General features: G+C 43.8%; 2 protein-coding genes across 5 annotated transcripts; one reads left to right on the forward strand and one right to left on the reverse strand.

The window, feature by feature from the left end:
- Positions 1-2189: 2189 nt before the first annotated feature.
- SETD4 (SET domain containing 4) lies at positions 2190-12187 on the reverse strand. 3 transcript variants are annotated; one of them, XM_058019217.1, is made up of 11 exons: positions 12120-12187; positions 11162-11264; positions 10628-10723; positions 9821-9858; positions 9515-9603; positions 6482-6911; positions 5409-5583; positions 4853-4934; positions 4590-4670; positions 3344-3467; positions 2190-3084 (listed from the first exon to the last, which is right to left on the reverse strand). In XM_058019217.1, the coding sequence occupies exons 2-11, from the start codon at positions 11229-11231 to the stop codon at positions 2950-2952; spliced, it is 1320 nt and encodes a 439-aa protein (XP_057875200.1). In that variant the 5' UTR covers positions 11232-11264; positions 12120-12187; the 3' UTR covers positions 2190-2949. The 3 variants fall into 3 exon arrangements, with proteins under 3 accessions (XP_057875200.1, XP_057875201.1, XP_057875202.1); XM_058019218.1 differs by lacking the exon at positions 2190-3084 and having other exon boundaries at positions 3390-3845; XM_058019219.1 differs by lacking the exons at positions 2190-3084; positions 3344-3467; positions 4590-4670 and having other exon boundaries at positions 4872-4934; positions 5353-5583.
- A 45-nt stretch (positions 12188-12232) lies between these two features.
- CBR1 (carbonyl reductase 1) lies at positions 12233-19097 on the forward strand. 2 transcript variants are annotated; one of them, XM_058019220.1, is made up of 4 exons: positions 12233-12335; positions 13929-14294; positions 16881-16988; positions 18151-19097. In XM_058019220.1, the coding sequence occupies exons 2-4, from the start codon at positions 14009-14011 to the stop codon at positions 18585-18587; spliced, it is 831 nt and encodes a 276-aa protein (XP_057875203.1). In that variant the 5' UTR covers positions 12233-12335; positions 13929-14008; the 3' UTR covers positions 18588-19097. The 2 variants fall into 2 exon arrangements, with proteins under 2 accessions (XP_057875203.1, XP_057875204.1); XM_058019221.1 differs by having other exon boundaries at positions 12237-12335; positions 13975-14294.
- The last annotated feature ends 605 nt before the right edge of the window (positions 19098-19702 follow it).

Consider the following 19702-nt stretch of genomic DNA (forward strand, 5'->3'; position numbering starts at 1 on the left):
ATCTAAATGCAGTTATGGTACATCACTGGAGACAATGCTTTTTTCTGTTATAAATGTAACACAGTAAATAGGATGATAATTGGATGTGGATTTACTGTAACTCCTTGTTTCTCTGCGGTACAGCTGCATCATCTAGTGGACAGCACAGAGATTGCATTGGTTTTACATTTTATACAATTGATTTGGGATTAATTATCTTTGCTTTTCCCCTGAATACACTTCAGTGCAGTGCTTTCTAAAGCTGAATTCTGGGATTACGGATATCCACTACAACATGCAGTGAAATGAGCTGGAAATGGAATTTTTTTCTTCCCATTTCTGGAATGGTTTGGGTTGGGAGGGACATTACAAATTATTTCATCCCCTGCCAGGTTCCTCCAAATCCCACCCAGCCTGGCTTTGGACCCTTCCAGGGATCCAGGGGCAGCCACCTGACCATGCCTCTGTTTAAAGAAACCCATAAAGTTTTTTTTGGGATATTTTCCTGTCTTCCAGAGAACATTAAATCCATCACTTGAATCACTGACTGCAAACAAACATTACGAATTCTGCCCAAGTGTAGCACTTTTGGACAAGATCATTTTAAAAAGCTCTTTCTTTTGGAAATGTCATTGGCAGTGTTTTCATAGCTTATTTATAAGCTGTAATTATCAGGCTGTGAAGTTGATACTCCCTTATCTTGTCCCAAACCAGACAGGCCTGAGGGCACTCGGCAGAGATGGATGAGCTGCACACATTACAGGAGAAAACTCTCAACTGGGAGCCACTTTCTGCAGGAGATCAAAGGAAATCCAGGTTTTATTGGCATAAACTGACACAGCAAAGATTTTGTCAGGAGGTTTCATGTTTGTAATTTTTCAGTGACTTCAGTGACTGCACTAAATCAACACCTCTGTTAAAAAAATAAAAAAAAAAATCAACTGTGCTATTTTTGCCTCGTGCTCTTTACACATGAAATCTGGTGGCTCTTATTACCTAAACGAACCCAGTTTGTCTTTGAGCGCCTTCCCACTTCAGCTTTCCTTGAATCCCAGGATCACCAAGGTGGGAAAAGCCCCCCAGGATCACCCAGTGCCACCCCAGCCCCACCAGCACCACCCCAATCCCTGTCCCCAAGGCCACATCCAGACTGCTCTGGGACAATTCCGTGACTCCAAACCTCCCTGGGCAGCTCAGCCCAAGGCCTGGCCACTCTGCCAGGGATTTTATTTTCCCAATATCCAATAGGAATGAAATTTGAGGCCATTTCCTCTCCTCCTTTCCCTGCCCCTCCTGCCAGGAGCTGTGCAGAGCACTGAGGTCCCCCCTGAGCCTCCTTTGCTCCAGGATTTGCTTTCCAGCCCTTTCCCAGTTGTTTTTCCCCTCTCTGGCCCAGCTCCAGCCCCTCAATGTCATTTTTTGGGTGACCCTGCACAAGCTGGGAGTGAATCCAACCCCCTGCCCTGCTCTGGCCCAGGTTTGCAGCACTCCAGGGCAGAAGCTGAGTTTATTCCCACTGTTGCTCAGATTTCAGCTTCAATCCAAAAGGGAATTTAGACCACGAGGGAAATCAAACTTTTCTTTTTTTTTCCCCACAGTAAGGTCCCAGCTCAATCCTTTCCCAGGGAACAGAGAGCCAGAGTGAAATGTTGTCAGCACATCACCGAGATGCTGTTTGCAGCTCAAAGTAGAGGCTGAGAGGGAGAATTTTCACTCTGAAAATTTGATTTATTCTGTAAAACAGGTAGAGAGCATTCCCAGGGCTGCTGCTTCCTCAGGCAGCTCAGCTCTCAGGCCTGTATTGCACATAGTTTAGGTTGAATCAAAAAAGTTTAAGCTTAAATTTAAGTTATATTTATATATATACACATAAATTGCTGTGCTCTGCCTTCTTTCCTGCACTTCCAGACCCCCTTGCCTGCTCTCCCTGGAGGGTGTGTGGGAGTTCCAGGAGCAGAGCTCATTTCCAAAGCACCTGGAATAAATGTGGAGCCCCCAGAAAAGCAAATCAACTTTTGTCAAACTCGTATTCACCTCGCCAGACACACTGTACAGGAGCTGTTCTTAAATTAACCATCCCCAGGAAAAAAAATATATATAAATAAACCAGCCAAACAGCCTTATCTCCTTTAACTCTGGCACCGTTTTGTGATAAAATGATAAAATTAGAAAGACAGCTGGTGGTAGAGAATGAAAAGGGGTTTATTAAAGGAAGGTCAAACAGTCACAGGGGACCTGCAGAAAATCTGGTGAGAATTCCCCCAAACCCAAAGGAACCTCAGGAGGCACCCAGAGCCAGGAAACCCCAGAATCCCTAAGGCTGGAAAGCTCCAAGTCCAACCATCACCCCATGGTCACCATCAAACCAAGTCCTCAGGTGCCACATCCACAGTTTTGGGCAGTCCCAGGGATGGGGACTCTGCCCTGGGTGTCCTGTTCCAATGTTTTACAACCCTTCCCATTAAAAAAAAAATCCTGATATCCAATCTAAACTGAGCAGGGCCTAATTAGAGAGTAAAATATGGTGGCAAGTGACTTAAAAACATAATTTAGGCAAATCTGGAGTGAATTGGCCTCAGGGATGTGAGAAATGGAGTTCCAGCTCCAGGAAGGATTTTAGAAAAATAAAACAGACAAGTCTGGTAGAAAATGAGGTAATATATTTACAAAAATAAACACTTTTTAAAATCACATCATGGAAAATAATCACAAGAGAATCCCAATTCCAAATGAAGTTTCTGCAGTTTAAATAAGGGTCCTGCCCTGAAATGCCCTTTAAAAGAATTCTCTTTTCTCCAAACCAAGGAGCTCAAACTCTCCACTTCAGCAGAACCTTTTGTGTGAAGGACAGCAAAGAACAAAATTATTCTGATTAATTTTTTAATTATTCTTTGCTGCCCAAATCCATTAAAAGAGAAATAATCTGGCAATAATCCCTGAGCAATTACAGCTGTCTCAGCTCCAGGGGGCTCAAGCTGTTCCTAAATTCGTGTTGCAAAGAATCTCAGCTGATTTTTGAAGGATCTTGAGGTCTTCTGAGCGCAGCATTTCCACCAGAGCCAGGTGGGGTTTGAGCTTCTCTTTGTCCTTTTTCAACTGGGAAATCTGGAGTTAAGACAAATGGGATGAAATGATTCAAATTTTTGATTATTTAAGAGGACATGAAGAGAAAATCTGTGGAAATCTGGAAGGATTTTATTGATTATGGTAAAATAGTGGGGTTTTTTAATTTCACAAGAGAAACTTTGATAGTAAAAAGGAAAAACAAAAAAAAGGGAAAGGGAAAAATCATCAAAATGTCACTCAGAAAATGACATTGTTCTGCTAGAGAAAGGAATCTGAGCTCCCTTGTTTCCCAGGTTACCTGGACAAGGACATGCTGGGTCTCCTCTATTAAAAACTGACAAATTTTTGCTGCTGCAGCCAAAGCCTGCTGCTCATTCCTGGCTGAAGAGACACCACCAAGCAGGACCCTCCTCCAGCAGGCACTGCAACCAAAATGCTTGAAAAATTCAGAATTCAGAATTCAGAATGATTTGCTGCCCTCCCCAGCTGGATGCCAAACGTGGCTCTGCTGCCCTGGCCCTCACCTGGGCTCACAACCCAGCCCAGGGATTTATTTTTAGTTCTCAGATCAATTTATTCCACTCAGCAACGAATCTTCAAAGCACAAACAACTCTGAACAAGCCTTGGCTCATTAATTTATTCCCTCATTTCATTTATTCCAAGCAAAGTGCAGGTAATCATTTCCCACCCCTGATGTCTGAGGCAGATTTGCCATTTGGAATTTGGAATAAATGCTCCAAGTGCACTGAGAGTCCCTGGGGATGAATTTCAGCAACTTCCCTGGCCCTGCAATTCCAGCCTGTGGAACACATGACTCAAGGAAATCAAAACATTAAAAGCATAAAAAATTTCATCAAACCAACAGGAAAAAGGCCTGAAAGGAGCCTGAGCCTTGAGGAATATCTGGCGCTTGAAATAGAAAGGGAAAATAATACAGGAAAGGAAATCAGCAAAGCAGCAAAAGGGGAGGGAGTTTACAGCCAATGGTGTTCTCTGCCTTTCTTCTTTTCATTTCTCACCTGGGGTCCACAAATCAGACACAGGAGATCCAAAAATTGTCCCAGTGTGGCACTCACAGCCAGCAGGGAACAAAGAGTGAGGGGAAACAGAAAATATTGAATGGCTGGGAAACACAAACTGTGAGGAGCAGCTGAGGGAGCTGGGGGGGCTCAGCCTGGAGCAAAGGAGGCTCAGGGGGGACCTCAGTGCTCTGCACAGCTCCTGACAGGAGGGGCAGGGAAAGGAGGAGAGGAAATGGCCTCAGATGGCACCAGGGCAGGCTCAGGTTGGAGATTGGCACAGAAAATTTCCCTGGCAGAGTGGTCAGGCCTTGGGCTGAGCTGCCCAGGGAGGTTTGGAGTCACGGAATTGTCCCAGAGCAGTCTGGATGTGGCCTTGGGGACAGGGATTGGGGTGGTGCTGGTGGGGCTGGGGTGGCACTGGGTGGTCCTGGGGGTCCCTTCCCACCCTGGTGATTCCAGGCAATCCAAGCCAAAGGCTCCTGCACACCCACCCAATAAATCCTGAGGCTGCCCCAACTCACAATTGCTCTGCTGCCAGACTCAGCACCTTGAGGGCTGTGAGGAGTCTCCAGGATGGTCCCTCCCAGCCAAAGGTCAGGTTCCTGCACAGTCCAAGGGATGAGAGGAAGGTCAGGGGAGCTTTGGAGTGACTTTTCTTCCTGAGACACATCAGCCATGGTGGATCTCCAGCTTTGACACTGGGGTTTACAACTTCTCCATCTCTCCCAAGCAGTGAGTTTGTTAAAAAACAAATAATTCTATTTTTTTTACTCCAGATACTTACTCTAGGAAACCATGATCCTTTAGAATGGAAACTTTGGCCTTTCTCTGCTTGTCCAGTGGTGAGAAATATTTGAGGAGAGTATCTGCAGAAAAATACAGTTTAAATATTTAAATAAATTGTATGTATGAGAAACCACAATCATCAATTCTGAGAACAGATTTCAACCATATTTTTCATGTAGGACTAAGACCAAAACCTGTTGAATTTTGGAGAACTTTCAGAATTCTCAAAAGCTATCAGCACTCTCCAGGATTGTGTGCCTGTAACAGAAATCCTGACTCCACCTGAAGTTATGAAACACTCCAAGCAAGTCCAGTTTGTGGAGATCTGGATTTCAATCCCCAGTGCTGCAATCTAAGACATCCAGCTGGAATCTCTACACAGAAGTTGTTATTATTAACATTTTTTTAAATAAAATGGTAACAAAAAATATTTTAAATGAAGCAAAAATTAAATCATTAAAGAGGTATCAAACCCTTTTGCACTCCTTGAGAACTCACACACTCAGTTCTCAGGTTTTGTGCCTTTCAGTGCTCAGACAATCCATGAATCCAACCTGCTGAGACATAAACACTGCTGTGAGGGTTGTCCATGGCCACAAATCCATATTCCAGCAGCAGCCTCTGGTTGTCATGAGGTCCATAGCAGATCAAAACCTCCTGGTATTTTTTGCACTGGGAGTTTGTCCAAATTTCATAGCTCCTTGTCCGCTCATTAAACCCAGCCTTGACCTTCAGGGAGTGAAAAATAAAAGGTAAAGGGGTGAAAAAGGAAACAAACCTTTGAATTTTGAAACCCCTGAGGATTGAAATTCTTGTTCAGTTGTGGGCACCTCTGGGGCAGACCCCAGATCTGCAGACACAGATGGTTCCATGCAGGGTTGGCCTGTCCTGTGCTGCCCCAGCCCAGTGGTGGCACCCAGAGCCTGCCAAGGTGGGGATTGTCTCTACACTGCCCCCAGGCTGCTCTGAGGCTGCAGCCAGAGGTGAGGTAACACAGGGAGCCTGGAATTTGTGTCAGGACAAGGAATTTGTGTCAGGACCCTGGAATTTGTGTCAGGACAAGGAATTTGTGTCAGGACAAGGAATTTGTGTCAGGACAAGGAATTTGTCTTGCTTTCAGCAGCAGATCAGATCAGGGGATGTTTACAAGTGGCTCCTCCCAACAGTTGGTTTGGATGCCAAACTCCCCCAGCTCTGTGGGCTCTCCCTGCACCTCGGCTTTGCTGCACAAACTGAAATATTTCAATTACAGCATCACTGAGTGTTTGGGTTGGCAGGGAATTCAAACATCTTGTTCCACCCCTGCCATGGCAGGGACACCTCCCACTGTCCCCAGTGCCCAGCCTGGCCTTGGGCACTGCCAGGGATGCAGGGATGGGATTCCATGCCAGTCCTGCCCACCCTGCCAGGACAGGATTCTTTCCCAGTATTCCCCCCAGCCCTGCCCTCTGAATCCATTCCCTGGGTGCTGGCACTGCAGTCCCTGAGGGGCTGAGCCATTTCTGCCCCTGTGAGATCCATCCCTGCCCTCCCCACACTCCTCATCCACCACAGCAATGCAGATGGCATTGACAGAGTGCACTTTATAAAAATAAAGAAATTTACTGCTCTATTTTGAGGCTCTCACCTGAACATTTGGGCTGTGGTTTAGCAAATCTAAATATGGTGCCAGTGCATAAACATCTGGCTCCAGGGAGAAACAGTCCCTGTGGGGATGTTCCATGTAGATTGTCCTGGTATTTACAGTGCACCAAGCCCACTCCAAAGCACTGAAATTAAAAATACTCCCTGTGCTCTCAGCAAATAAAGGCTGCAGGGAAGAGAAGAAAGCTCTGGAGGATCTGAAGAGCTCTTGGATCATCATTTTCTGCTCCTGAGCTTTCTCTTTTAAGGGGTTTGGGAGGAGATTGATGACATCAGGCTCCAGGCAGGCAGGGCAGGTGTGAGTCTTGGGCAGGACATCCAGGTAGGGCTTCCATGGGGATCTGTCCCCAGCGTGTCTCTCTGCTATCAGAAACGTGCACAGGGCCAGCAGCGGGGACACCGGCGGCCTCCAGCTAGTGGGAATGAAAATGCAATAAAAATAACATTAAAATTGAGATAGAACTTTGTTTAAAAAATAGAAATAAAAAATAAAAGGTAAAAAAAAAAAAAAGTAAAAAAAAATAAATAAAGGTAAAAAGGTAAAAGAAAAGAAAGAAAAATTAGAAAGAAAAATAAAAAGGTAAAAGAAAAGAAAGAAAAATTAGAAAGAAAAATAAAATAAGGATAAAAATAAAATAGAAAGGAAAATTAAAATAAATAAAAATAAAAATAAAAATAAATAAAACTATTAAATAAAAATAAAAATAAATATTAAAATTGAGATAGAATTTTGTTTAAAAAATAGAAATAAAAATAAAAGGCAAAAATAAAAATAAAAAGTTTAAAAAAGGTAAATAAATAAATATAAAGGTAATAAATAAAAATAAAAATAAAAATAAAAATAAAAATAAAAATATTAAATAAATATTAAATAAAAATAAAAGTAAATATTAAAGTTGAGATAGAATTTTGTTTAAAAAATAGAAATAAAAAATAAAAGGTAAAAATAAAAATTAAAAAGTTTTAAAGAGGTAAAAAAAAATTAAATAAAGGTAAAAAGGTAAAAGAAAAGAAAGAAAAAATAGAAAGAAAAATAAAATAAGGATAAAAAATAAAATAGAAAGGAAAATTAAAATAAATAAAAATAAAAATAAAAATAAAAATAAATTAAAATTAAAAATAAAAATAAACAAATATTAAGTAAATATTAAATAAAAATAAAAATAAATATTTAAATAAATATTAAAAATAAATAAAAATAAACAAAAGTAAAAATGAAATAGGAATAAAAAGAATAAGAAAAGAGAAAAATAAAAATAGAAAGAAAAATAAATAAAAGTACAAAGTAAAAATAAAAAAGTAAAAGAAATTAAAACTTAAAATTAAAAAGTAAACATAAAAATAAAATAAATAAAAGTAAAAATAAAAATAAAATAAAATAAAATAAAAATGAAATAAAAATAGAAAAGAAATAAAAATAAAAAAGCAAAAAGTAAAATAAAAATTAAAAGTAAACTAAAAGTAAACTAAAAATAAAATAAAAATAAAAATAAAAATAAAAATAAAAATAAAAATGAAAGAAAAATCGAGATAAAATAATAATAAAAACAGCAATGCAGCAGACCCGCAGGGGTGAGATGGGACATGGGCACAGCAGTTTTACCTCTCTCAGAGCTCTCTGAAGTTACAAACAGTTTCTATTTCAAACTTCTTTGTAGTTCATCTCCAAGTGCTGTGGCTGATTTCCACGGGGCAATAAAAGCTGGATTTAATAACAATTCCAGGTGCACCCCTCGGGCTGGCCTTTTTCAGGAGACACAAGTATTGTATATTCCAAATTCTCCAAATTTCCAATTTGTTCCTAATTTTCTCAAAGGCCCTGGCTCTGCAGCCCAGCTTTATCTTCCTTCTCCTATTGAAGCTGGCTCCCAAATGCCCAAACCCCATTCCTAACTGGCATTTAGGGCCAAGCAGGCTCTGAGGCAGCTCCAGCTGCAGCCTGTGCCCTCTCCAGCTGTGCCAAGCTAAAAGGGGATGCTCAGTACTTATCACATGTTCAGGATTTAGCAGATGTTCAGGATTTATCAGATGTACAGGATTTATCAGATGTTCAGGATTTATCAGATGTTCAGGATTTCAGATGCTCAGTACTTATCAGATGTTCAGGATTTATCAGGTGTTCAGTATTTATCAGATGTTCAGGATTTATCACATGTTCAGTATTTATCAGATGTTCAGGATTTATCATATGCTCAGGATTTTTCAGATGTACAGGATTTATCAGATGTTCAGGATTTATCAGGTGTTCAGGATTTAGCAAATGTTCAGTATTTAGCAAATGTTCAGTATTTAGCAAATGTCCAGGATTTATCAGATGCTCAGTATTTAGCAAATGTTCAGGATTTATCAGATGCTCAGTATTTATCAGATGTTCAGGATTTATCAGATGTTCAGTATTTAGCAAATGTTCAGTATTTATCAGATGTTCAGGATTTATCAGATGTTCAGGATTTATCAGATGTTCAGTACTTTATCAAATGCTAAGTATTTAGCAAATGTCCAGGATTTATCAGATGTGCAGTATTTAGCAAATGCTCAGTATTTATCAGATGTTCAGTATTTATCAGATGTGCAGTATTTATCAGATGTTCAGGATTTATCAGATGTTCAGGATTTATCAGATGCTCAGGATTTATCAGATGTCCAGGATTTATCAGATGTTCAGTATTTAGCAAATGTCCAGGATTTATCAGATGTTCAGGATTTATCAGATGTTCAGGATTTATCAGATGTCCAGGATTTATCAGATGTTCAGGATTTATCAGATGTTCAGGATTTATCAGATGCTCAGTATTTATCAGATGTTCGGTATTTATCAGATGTTCAGGATTTATCACATGTTCAGCATTTATCAGATGTTCAGTATTTAACAAAACTTTTCCCTGTCTGAGCATTCCACACCCCTGAAATGCTGGCACCACTCAGGATTTTCACTTTCAAGCTCCACCACCCCTTCAGAGGGTTCACCCCTGCTGAAAACCCCACTGAAGGCCACCAAGTGTCCCTTGTCACCTACCTCTCAATGTGCCCTCCCAGGCAGCTGCTGAGCACGGTGCTGGTGGTGAGCAAACACTTCTCAGGCAGTGAAATAATCACATCTCCTGCCTTGGAGGGAGGAGGAAAGAAATTACACACAAACCCAGTAAAAATCAACTGGAAAGACTCATTTCATTACTATGGGGACTGGTGGGGTCACATTCTGGCTGCCACAGTCCAAAAGTCAGAAATTCCATTCACAAGGGATTTCTGAGCTTTGCTTGTTGCAAAAATCATTAAATGGAAAAACCTGAAGGGCTCCTGCATCACCAACAGCATCACTCACCTGGAGAGCTTTTGTTGTCATCAATCCCCTGCCTGTCCCTGAAGAAGGAACAAAGGGCAGGAGTAAATAAATGCAGATATGGAAAATCAGGGATCAGGGCAGCAAGGAACAGCTCTAAAAGAACAGGCAGCACGTGTAACAAAACATAAATTCAATTGTGGGCTGCTCTAGATACACCTCATTTATTTTTCTCCAATTTCCTTTATTTTTCAGGATCTTTTCCCTGCATATCCTGCAGCATTTGCTGTCTAATTCTAGCAATTGTTCAGCTTTTTTTTCCTCCCACTCATAGCAATTATTCACCTTCTTTTTCTCCATTTTTTCCTCACACAAATCCTTCATCACCAGCTGCAGCTCTTGGTTTCAGAGTTTTAACTGAACTTTAGCATTTCTTGTCACAATATTTTTCTCTGATCCATTCTGTTCTTTCTGCTCTGTCTATAATGCTACAAAATGTTTTAAATAAAACCTACAGAAAGAGAAAAAATATAAGTATAAATCTTTACTGTAAAGATTACTAAGTGAACCTCAGCTCTCTGCTGAACTTGCTTGGGGATAAAAAGATAAACAAATTATAACAAGGTTAAATTCCAAAAACTGTTTTGTTAACACTTCAAATTTTGGCTTTTTCAGACCTCCATTCTATTTTTTCATGTTAAATTGACATTACAAGTATCCTTGGAAGAGTATCAGTATCTTTTTTTTTTTCTGATGCCAGACAGGATCATAATTCAAAATGAAAGCAGGAATCTAAAATTCTTAGAATATTCAGAAATTTGTACCATCAAGAAATAATTAAAGCATTACCCCAGAATTCTGCTGGCCTTAAATTACTGTCTTCAAATCCTCTCTCTTTTAGCCACTTCTTAAGTTTTATGTATTCCAGCTTGTGACTGCAGTTCACTAAAAACAGAAAAATAAATTAATGCTGTTAAAGAGCATTCTGATAGACAATAAAGGAAACATAAACATTTTACTGCATAGCCAGAGAAACTGCATTTTGGACATTTTAAAGCCTAACAAAATGGCAAGAAAGAATTAAACTAAATAAATTCGGGGTCTGTGGGCACTGGGAAGTCTCAGAAATGTGTGAGTTATTCAGCATATCCAAGGAATTTTAGAATAATGTAATATTTGCCATTAGGCAGAAAAGTGAGCTCAGAAAATTCACCTTGCTCTGCTTGGGACTGTAAACTAACACTCAGATATTTGCATATAAAAAAGCTAACATTTATGAATGTAATTTTCCAAGCACAAAGGCTTTTGAAAATATAAATAATAAAGTGACACCTTGAGGAACAATTGGTTATTTTCTTATTTAACTTCCAGGTATGATGATACCTCCATCCATAAAACTCTTCAAGTGTTTCCTTCTTCTCTTTCGACCTGTCCGACCTCTGCTTTTCTTCATATTAAGCAACAGATTTTGCCTTTTTTAGACAACCTGAATTAAAAAAAAATTTAAAATAACTGATTTAGAAACATTTAAAGTCAAATTTATTACTGTGAGGGTGGGCAGGCGCTGGCACAGGGTGCCCAGAGCATCTGGGGCTGCCCCTGCATCCCTGGCAGTGCCCAAGGCCAGGCTGGGCACTGAGGCTGGAGCAGCCTGGGACAGTGGGAGGTGTCCCTGCCATGGGGATGGGATGGGATGAGATTGGATGATATTTCATGGACTTATGGAATATCCTGAGTTCACAAGGATCCCCCAGTGCCAGGCCTGCCCTGCCCAGAGCCCACCAAGCCCAGCCCGGGCATCCCTGGCAGCGCCGGCCAAAGGCTCCTGGAGCTGTGGCAGCCTCGGGGCCGTGCCCATTCCCTGGGCAGCCTGGGCACTGCCAGCACCCTCTGGGGGAAGAACCTTTCCCTGATCTCTTTCCTTTTGCTAAAATTGCCCTGAACTGAAGCTCGAAGCGCAGCTTTTCCCTGTCAGGACGGAGGGGCCGCAGGGAGCCGGGAGCTCGGGCTCCTCAGAGGCCGGCCCTGCATCACATCCCGTTCCTTTGGGTAGAAAATCCTCAGAGATCATCGAGTCCAAACCCCATCCCCTATCATCCCATCCCACCCCAGAACTGGGAATCCTGTGCTAACCAACCTCCATTCCCCGCTCGGCACAAATCCCCGGGCTGGGAGGGACAGAACCGGCCCCGGCAGCGCTGCGGGAGCGGAACTTCCTGAGGGACCGCCCGTGCTTCGCGCACTGCCCCGGGAGCCCCAACCGCGTCCTCCCCTGCCAGCCCAGACTGTGATTCCCGAGTCTCTCCCGGGCTGGAATTGCTCCCCGGTATCCCAAACCCACCTGCAAAGGGGACACAAACACCGACACTCCCTCGCTGTCCCTCTGCGCGAGTGCCCGCCCGCTCTCCCGCCCCTGAGGCGGGGCTGCCCCGCCATCTTAGGGGCGTCTCCATCTCCCTTCCCCGCGGTGTGTGGCTGTCTGTACTTTGGATTTAAGGTGCTCTGTCCTCGCTGTGTGGAGCTGAGGGACGAGGGAGAGGTGCCCGCGGTGCTGGAGGTGGGTGATGGGTTTTGGGTGTCCCCTCCATCGGACGCTTCACTCCGGTGTCCCCCCTGAGGGCGTCGGGGTTGATGGCGGCGCGCGGGTTCCCTCCCGTGAGGGGGACGGGACAAGGGGGGACAGAGGGAGACTTGCGGTGAGGGGGGAATGGCGTTCCTGACCCTGGGGCGTCACTCTGGAGATTCCTGGAGTGTTGTGTATTCCCTGGATGCCTGCTTAGTAAATTAGGAAGTAAGTAAATTAGGAAGAAAGAGATGGTAATGATGTCAAAAGGGGGCAAAGCCAGCGTTTAAACTTATTTTTGTGGGGGAAATGCAGCTCTTTAAATGCACTGTATCTGTTAGAAAAGCAGCAAGCAGTTTTCGGATGCTGTGTTACACAACCAGCCGTTGTAGTCAGCCTGTGCTCTGCTGTTTTTCCCGGAATAGGCTGTAAGTGTTCCTCCTGCCTGGCACTAGAAGATAAAGATACCCCATCCTTTTTAAAATATTGTTTGAGACCTTAAAGATCATGCAGTTCCAGCCCTTGCCATGGACTGGGATACCTTGCACTAAACCAGGTTGCTCAGGTTTGGAGCCTGAGGTTTTCAGCACAACTTGAGCTGACCCAATTGAATATTCCTAAAAGGTGGAAAGTCTTTCTGTGAGGTGTAAGTGCAGAAAAGCTTACTCCTACAAAAAGTTAATTTAGTATGAAAGATTAGTCACTGGTAATTTTTAGTCGAGACATTTCTTCTTTTTAGCCATCGCTGGTTGGCTTTTCTTCAGAACACTTAACACCAGATATCTCTGTGAATACCTCGTGTTGCCTTAGGAATTTACACGTAGTTTCACATTATCTGAGGTGGAATTTTAAATAATATTTTAAAGAAAAAACACTTACCCAGGGAGGCTCCACACTGCTGGAAATGTTCCAGGCCAGGTTGGATGGGAGTGACCTGTGATAGTGGAAGGTGTCCATGGCAACGAGATAATCTTTAAGGTTGTGAGAGTTTTAGTTTTTGGTTTCTCTGGGTTTGGATTGAAGGCACTCAAAATGATGTTTCATGTTCGGATTTAAGAGTTTATTATTTGTTATCAGTAAAACAGTCTCACTGCTGTAAGTTCTGCAGCTTTTCATTAGAAGGCACAAAATGGCCGACAGTCTCTTGTTCCAAGGTCTTTTATGACTGAACTATCCAATTAAGAACTGACACCTGGATTATTTTCCCTTTTAACCCAATAACTGATCCCACAGAGCTGCAATGGGGACTTTTCTGCCCAGTTACAAAATGCCACCCAAACCCATGGAGAAGGAGGAAGAAGAAGCTTGAGAAGCAGCCCAGGGCAACACCCTGTGCCCCCCATCTTGCTGCCATCCGCAACAGACTAAAAACCCAAAAACCTCAATTTCTCAGGAAGTGATCCACCTACACTGCTCTCTATAATCTGTTTCACACTTTTGTGGATTCCAGTCTATTCTGGAGTTTAGGAGACTTTCTCCATGGATGAGGGTCAGAGTCAGTGCACCCCAGAGCAGACAGAGGAAGTGCCCTGGGTTTCCACAGTCCCTTCCAACCCAACCCATGCCATGTTCCTGATTCCTTTCCAGGCAGCCATTTTGTGTGTGTGACTGGCCTTTCCCTTGCTGCCGGCAGTTCCCGTGCCCTCGGCTCCCGTTCCCAGGGGACAATGTCCAGCGTGCCGGTGGCCGTGGTGACGGGCTCCAACAAGGGCATCGGGCTGTCCATCGTGCGGGCGCTGTGCCGGCAGTTCCCGGGGGATGTGTACCTGACCTCGCGGGACCCCGGCCGCGGCCAGGCCGCCGTGGCACAGCTCCAGCAGGAGGGGCTGCGCCCGCTCTTCCACCAGCTGGACATCGACGACCTGCAGAGCATCCGAGCGCTGCGCGACTTCCTCAGGGACAAGTACGGAGGGATCAACGTGCTGGTGAACAACGCCGGCATCGCCTTCAAAGGTGGGCGGGGCTCTCCCGGGGTGCTCCTGTGCAGAGGGCAGGGCGTGCACCCAACGCTTCTGCTGCATTTCTGCTTGGGCAAACTTCCCATCTTAGGGATGATGTGAGAACAGTGTGCCAGGGGAGGGTCAGATTCGATCCCAGAAGGAATTTCTCCATGGAAAGGGAGCTCAGGCCTTGGCAAGGGCTGCCCAGGGAGGTTTGCAGTGCCCATCCATCTCTGGAGGTGCCCAAGGAGGGCCTGGACTTCCTCAAGGAGAATATGGAGGGATCAACGTGAACAATGCTGGTATTGCTTTTAAAGGTGGGAAGTGCTCCTGTGTTCTGTGGAGAGGGCAGTGGGTGCATCCAACACTTCTGTGCCAGTGCCATGCTGCATTTTTGCTTGGGCAAACTTCCCATCTTAAGGATGGTGTGAGAGCAATGTGCCAGGGCAGGCTCAGCTGGGACAGCAGCAGCAATTTGCCCATGGAAAGGGAGCTCAGGCCTTGGCAGGGTTTGCCCGGGGAGCTTTGCAGTGCCCATCCCTGCAGGTGTGCCCTGGAGGTGGCACTGAGTGCTCTGTGGCCATGGGGCACAGCTGGCACTCCGTGGGCTGGCAGGGCTGTGCCAGCTGTAACAATTCCATGTTTCTGTAAACGTGCTTCCCTGAGGGTTGTGTTTGCACGGCGTGAAGTGCTGAGGCACACGGGGCAGTGAGCTGGGCTGGGTTCCTTGCCTCAGTGCCCATCTCCATTGGGAATGGCTCCCTGTGCCTCAGGGAGCTGCTGTGTTCTCTCTTCTCCACCCCCTGCTCTGTTCTGTGCACTCTCTGTCTGCTCAGGGATTCCAGCTGATGGAAAAGCACCTTCATTGTCCCTGGGTGGGCTTTGCTGTCCCCAGGCCATTCAGTCGCCTCTAAACCACTCAAATCCTGCTGTGCTGGGCAAGAATTTAACCCTTTCACCTCCCAGTGGGCAGAAAGGCAGGGAAAGTGAGAAGGACCCAGCAGTTTCAAGGTGGAAGGATAAATTTTTGTTGAGTGTATGAAATCCAGAATCAGAATTTGCTCCAGACAGAGCAAATCACAAGTCTGGCTGGTGGTTTTATGGAGGGGATTGTGCCCCTGTTCCCCCCTCAGGTCAGACCCCACCTGCAGAGCTGCCCCAGCCAGGGAGGAGCTGGAGCTGCTGCAGAGCCCAGAGGAGGCTCCAGGATGGGCAGAGGGATGGAGCAGCTCTGCTGGCAGGAAAGGCTGGCACAGCTGGCATTGTTCACCTGCACAGGAGAAGCTTTGGGGTGGCCTAATTGGGGCATTCCAAGGGGGAACAGCTTCACACTGAGAGAGAGCAGGGAGCTTCTCATGGAGTGGGAGTGCAGTGATGATCTCCTGGCTCTTTTGCTTGTTACTTTATAGGAAAATTGCTTAAGATCAGCTTCTTGGGAGGCAGCTCTTAATAGAATTGTCTGAGCTTCAGGGTGTGCTCAGCAAGGATTCCAGCAGCAGTTAAAATATCACTTCCAGATGTTCAGCCTTGACTTTCCTCAAACTGACAACAACTGAGTCAGCAGCAGGTCACAGAATTTAGGAACTGTTAGACTTTAACTGTTAAAACTGTTTTATTCTCAGTTAAACTGTTTAACTGATAAAGGAACTGTTGCTGTGAGTATCAAGCACACAGGGTGTAACATCTGTGTAACAACTTGCTGTGATGCTTCTCCCATGGTTACCAATTTTGCTTCCCACATTGGTATTTCTACCCAAGATTGTTTCTTGCCTCACCAAGTTTTTGCTGCCATCCCAGAATTTATGCTTTCCTTTCTTAGTTGTAGCATTATGTGCTATTGCAGCCTGTCAAAGATTAGATTTGCCATTCAGTTTTGTTATTTTGGTTTTGTGCTGCATTTCTGCAGCTAAGTCCTAGAACCAGCAAAAACTTCCTGTATCAGATGGTGCTGGAGCTGTGGTTGTCTTCTGGATGAGCCTCTCTGGGAAGAGTTGTCTAATAAAGCTTCTTTAAACCATGGAATTTCAGGATGTTCCCATGTACCCTGTTAGGCACATGAGTGGGGTTTGGGGTGTGGGGAAGTTCTCCCTCACAAGGAAGGCAGGATTTGGGGTTCTGTAGGATTTCAGTTCTCCCCCTGCCATAACCCTGGCCGTGGCTCATCATCTGGCTTCATGTGTGAGATTTAAATGCAATTGAGTGATTTGCAAATGAGTGTGGGTCATTAAACATGTCTTACAACAAAAACCACATCAAATAATGACCTGTTACAGTTTCTCTTTTGAATTATCACATCCAATAATGACTTGTTACAATTTCTGAATTATTTGGATTTGGAAACCATGAACACCTGCCCAGTCTGTGATCATGTACCTGTTTTCTAAGTATTAAAAACAGCAACTAAGATAAACATTTTGGGTTTGGTATTCTATTCAAACAGTGTTACAATTCTAATTGTTGTTGTTTGGGGTTTGGTAACTTCTATTCAAACAGTGTTACAATTCTAATTGTTGTTATTTGGGGTTTGGTAACTTCTGTTCAAACAGTGTTACAGTTCTAACTTTTGTTATTTTTTTCCCCTCCTTCCTTTTATGACCAGTTGATGACCCCACTCCATTTGCAGTCCAAGCTGAGGTTACACTGAAGACAAACTTTTTTGCAACCAGGAATGTTTGCACAGAATTGCTGCCTCTTATGAAGCCTTATGGTGAGTGAAACATAACAAGTGGAGAAAGAGTTTTGTTTGAGTTTTGGCCCTTTTCAATGGGAAATCCTCTCCAGTCTCAGCCTCTGCAGCAGTGTTCAGATGTGTTTGCTGCTATAAAGGAAATGTGGTCTCTCCTAATATTTAAATACATTGAGGTTTTCAAGGAAAAAAGAAGTCAAGTAGATGAAATACAGGTTTTTGTTTCCTGAGGGAGAAGGAATAAACAGAGTGAGTGAATTTGGGGAGGGAGGAAACAGTGCCAAGGTTGCAGTCTAGTGCTCTTGTACTGCATGGAAGGATGACTGTTAATAAAGTCATTAACAGCATTAATTTCTGTGGCTTTTAAGATTAAGTCACCAAATTCATCACCAGAAGTGGCAGGTAAGAGGGGAAACAGTGAAACATCATTTTGGAGATGAGTGATTTACTGATTCAGCTGGCTTGTTCCTCTTACTGAAGTGCTGGGAGATAAATCCTTGAATTTGTAAATCTCCAGGTGATATTTCTGCTGTAGTAAGAGTATACCTGCTGATTGTAAAGTTGTTTCCTGGATGTTTATCTGAAACTTTTGCGGGTTCACACCTTAAATTAACTTTCATGGTATTTACTAGAAATCAGAACATTGAGTTCATCTGATTTTCCAGGAGCTCTGCAAAACAACCCAGCTAAAATATTTTACAGATATTCACCTGAGGAGTGAATCCAGAACTGGAGAGCAGCCCCACTTCAGTGGGAGCTGAAAATGTGCTGGTGTTCCCAGGGGTCCCAGGATGAGGGGAGAGATGAGAATTGACTCCATGTTGCAGAAGGCTGATTTATTTTTTTATTATATAATATTAAAAGAAAAGTATATGCTAAAAGAATAGAAGAAAGGATTTCATCAGAAGACTTGAAAGGAATAGAAGGGAATGGAATGATAAAAATTCTTGTGACTGACCAGAAAGTCTGAGATAGCTGGACTGTGATTGGCCATTAATAAAACACAACCAAGATGGACCAGTCCAAGCTGCACCTTTTGCATTCCACAGCAGCAGATAATCCAGATAATCATTGTTTTCCTCTGAGGCTTCTCAGGAGAAAAAATCCTAGCAATGGATTTTTTCACAAACTATGCCTGTGACAGAAGATGTGTGTAAATAATTGATTTTTATTCTCTTTCCAGGCCGGGTGGTGAATGTCTCCAGCATGGTGAGCTGCTCAGCCCTGCGGGGCTGCAGCCAGGAGCTGCAGCAGAAATTCCGCAGTGACACCATCACTGAGGAGGAGCTGGTGCAGCTCATGACCAAATTTGTGGAGGACACCAAGAGAGGTGTCCATGAGAAGGAGGGCTGGCCAAACACTGCCTATGGCGTGTCCAAAATCGGGGTCACTGTCCTGTCCAGGATCCAAGCGCGGCTGCTGGACGAGCAGAGGAAGGGCGAGCACATCCTCCTCAACGCCTGCTGCCCTGGCTGGGTGAGGACAGACATGGCAGGTCCCAAGGCCCCCAAGTCCCCCGAGGAGGGGGCTGAGACCCCCGTGTATTTGGCCCTCCTGCCTTCCAGTGCTGATGCTCCTCATGGCCAATTTGTCAGTGACAAAACTGTCAAACCCTGGTGAGCTCAGGGATGAGCTCATTTTCCTGATTTCATTCCTAACTCCATCACTCCCTTTTCCCTCTCCCCTGGGATGGGTCTCATGGAGCTGGGATCAGGAAGCAGGTGCCTTATCTCTCATCACAGTAGAATTTTCCAGGATCCAGAGCTGTTCTGGAGGCTGCACAGGGGTTTGTAAAGAGTATGGGGCTGTTCTAGAGCTGTGATCTGTCTTGGGGGAGGCTCAAGACCAGAATTGCTGTTGGACAGACATTCCTTGCTATCAGAACTAAATGGAATTAGGTGAAAATAAAAATAGCACTGATCCATCATTTGTAGCCAAACATAATCAGTTGGTGTTATTAATATATCAATAAATAATTACTGATTTATATTCTGGTACTTAATTATTGTGGTACTAAAAGCTTCAAAACTCAAAAAAATATGTTTTCATTCTCTGCAGCAGAGTTTGTGGCTGGGATTTGTGATGTGTGCCTTGGAAACAGAAAATAAACTGCAGACCTGACACAGCAAAGTGTTCCTCAGTTCCTTTATTGCACAGCCAGAAGTTTCCTTAATAAAAGCTGAATTAACTGCTCTCCAATTAGCAACAACAACTGTAAGTGATATGGAGAAGCTCCACATTTGTTGAAATGTTGCTTATTGCCTTTCAGACTCTCAGAGCTGAAAAATTGCCTCTTCTGAGACTGAAGGAGCTGGAAACAATTGCCCATAAAGCTGTTGTTAGTAATGACAAATCAATAATGGGTTTGTTAATTGTTAATCAGGAGTCAGGGGCTGATGCTGGCTGGCTTGGACATTGGCCTCCCCCAGAACAGCTGGGGCTGGGAAGCCTTGGAGTGGAAGGCATTGGGAATAAATATTGTGGGAGATTATTAATTGTTTATCAGCACAGAGCAAAGGGCTGGTTACAAGTTGGTTTTTTAAGCATACAGGAGCATTGTTTTTGTGAGGAATTACCTCACCAGTCATGGCCCAGAGCCCCTGGAAGGGAAGGCCAAAAGTTCTCAGCGAAATCTATTCTGTGGGAAGAAAAAAAACCTTAGAGGCCTTGGGTTTAAGGGAAAACTTACAAAAATTGGAACCCTGGCTGCTGAGAATTTCAAACTTTCTGTGCTG

The sequence above is a fragment of the Melospiza georgiana genome, chromosome 2 (genome assembly GCF_028018845.1).
Source record: "Melospiza georgiana isolate bMelGeo1 chromosome 2, bMelGeo1.pri, whole genome shotgun sequence".
Lineage (NCBI taxonomy): Eukaryota > Metazoa > Chordata > Aves > Passeriformes > Passerellidae > Melospiza > Melospiza georgiana.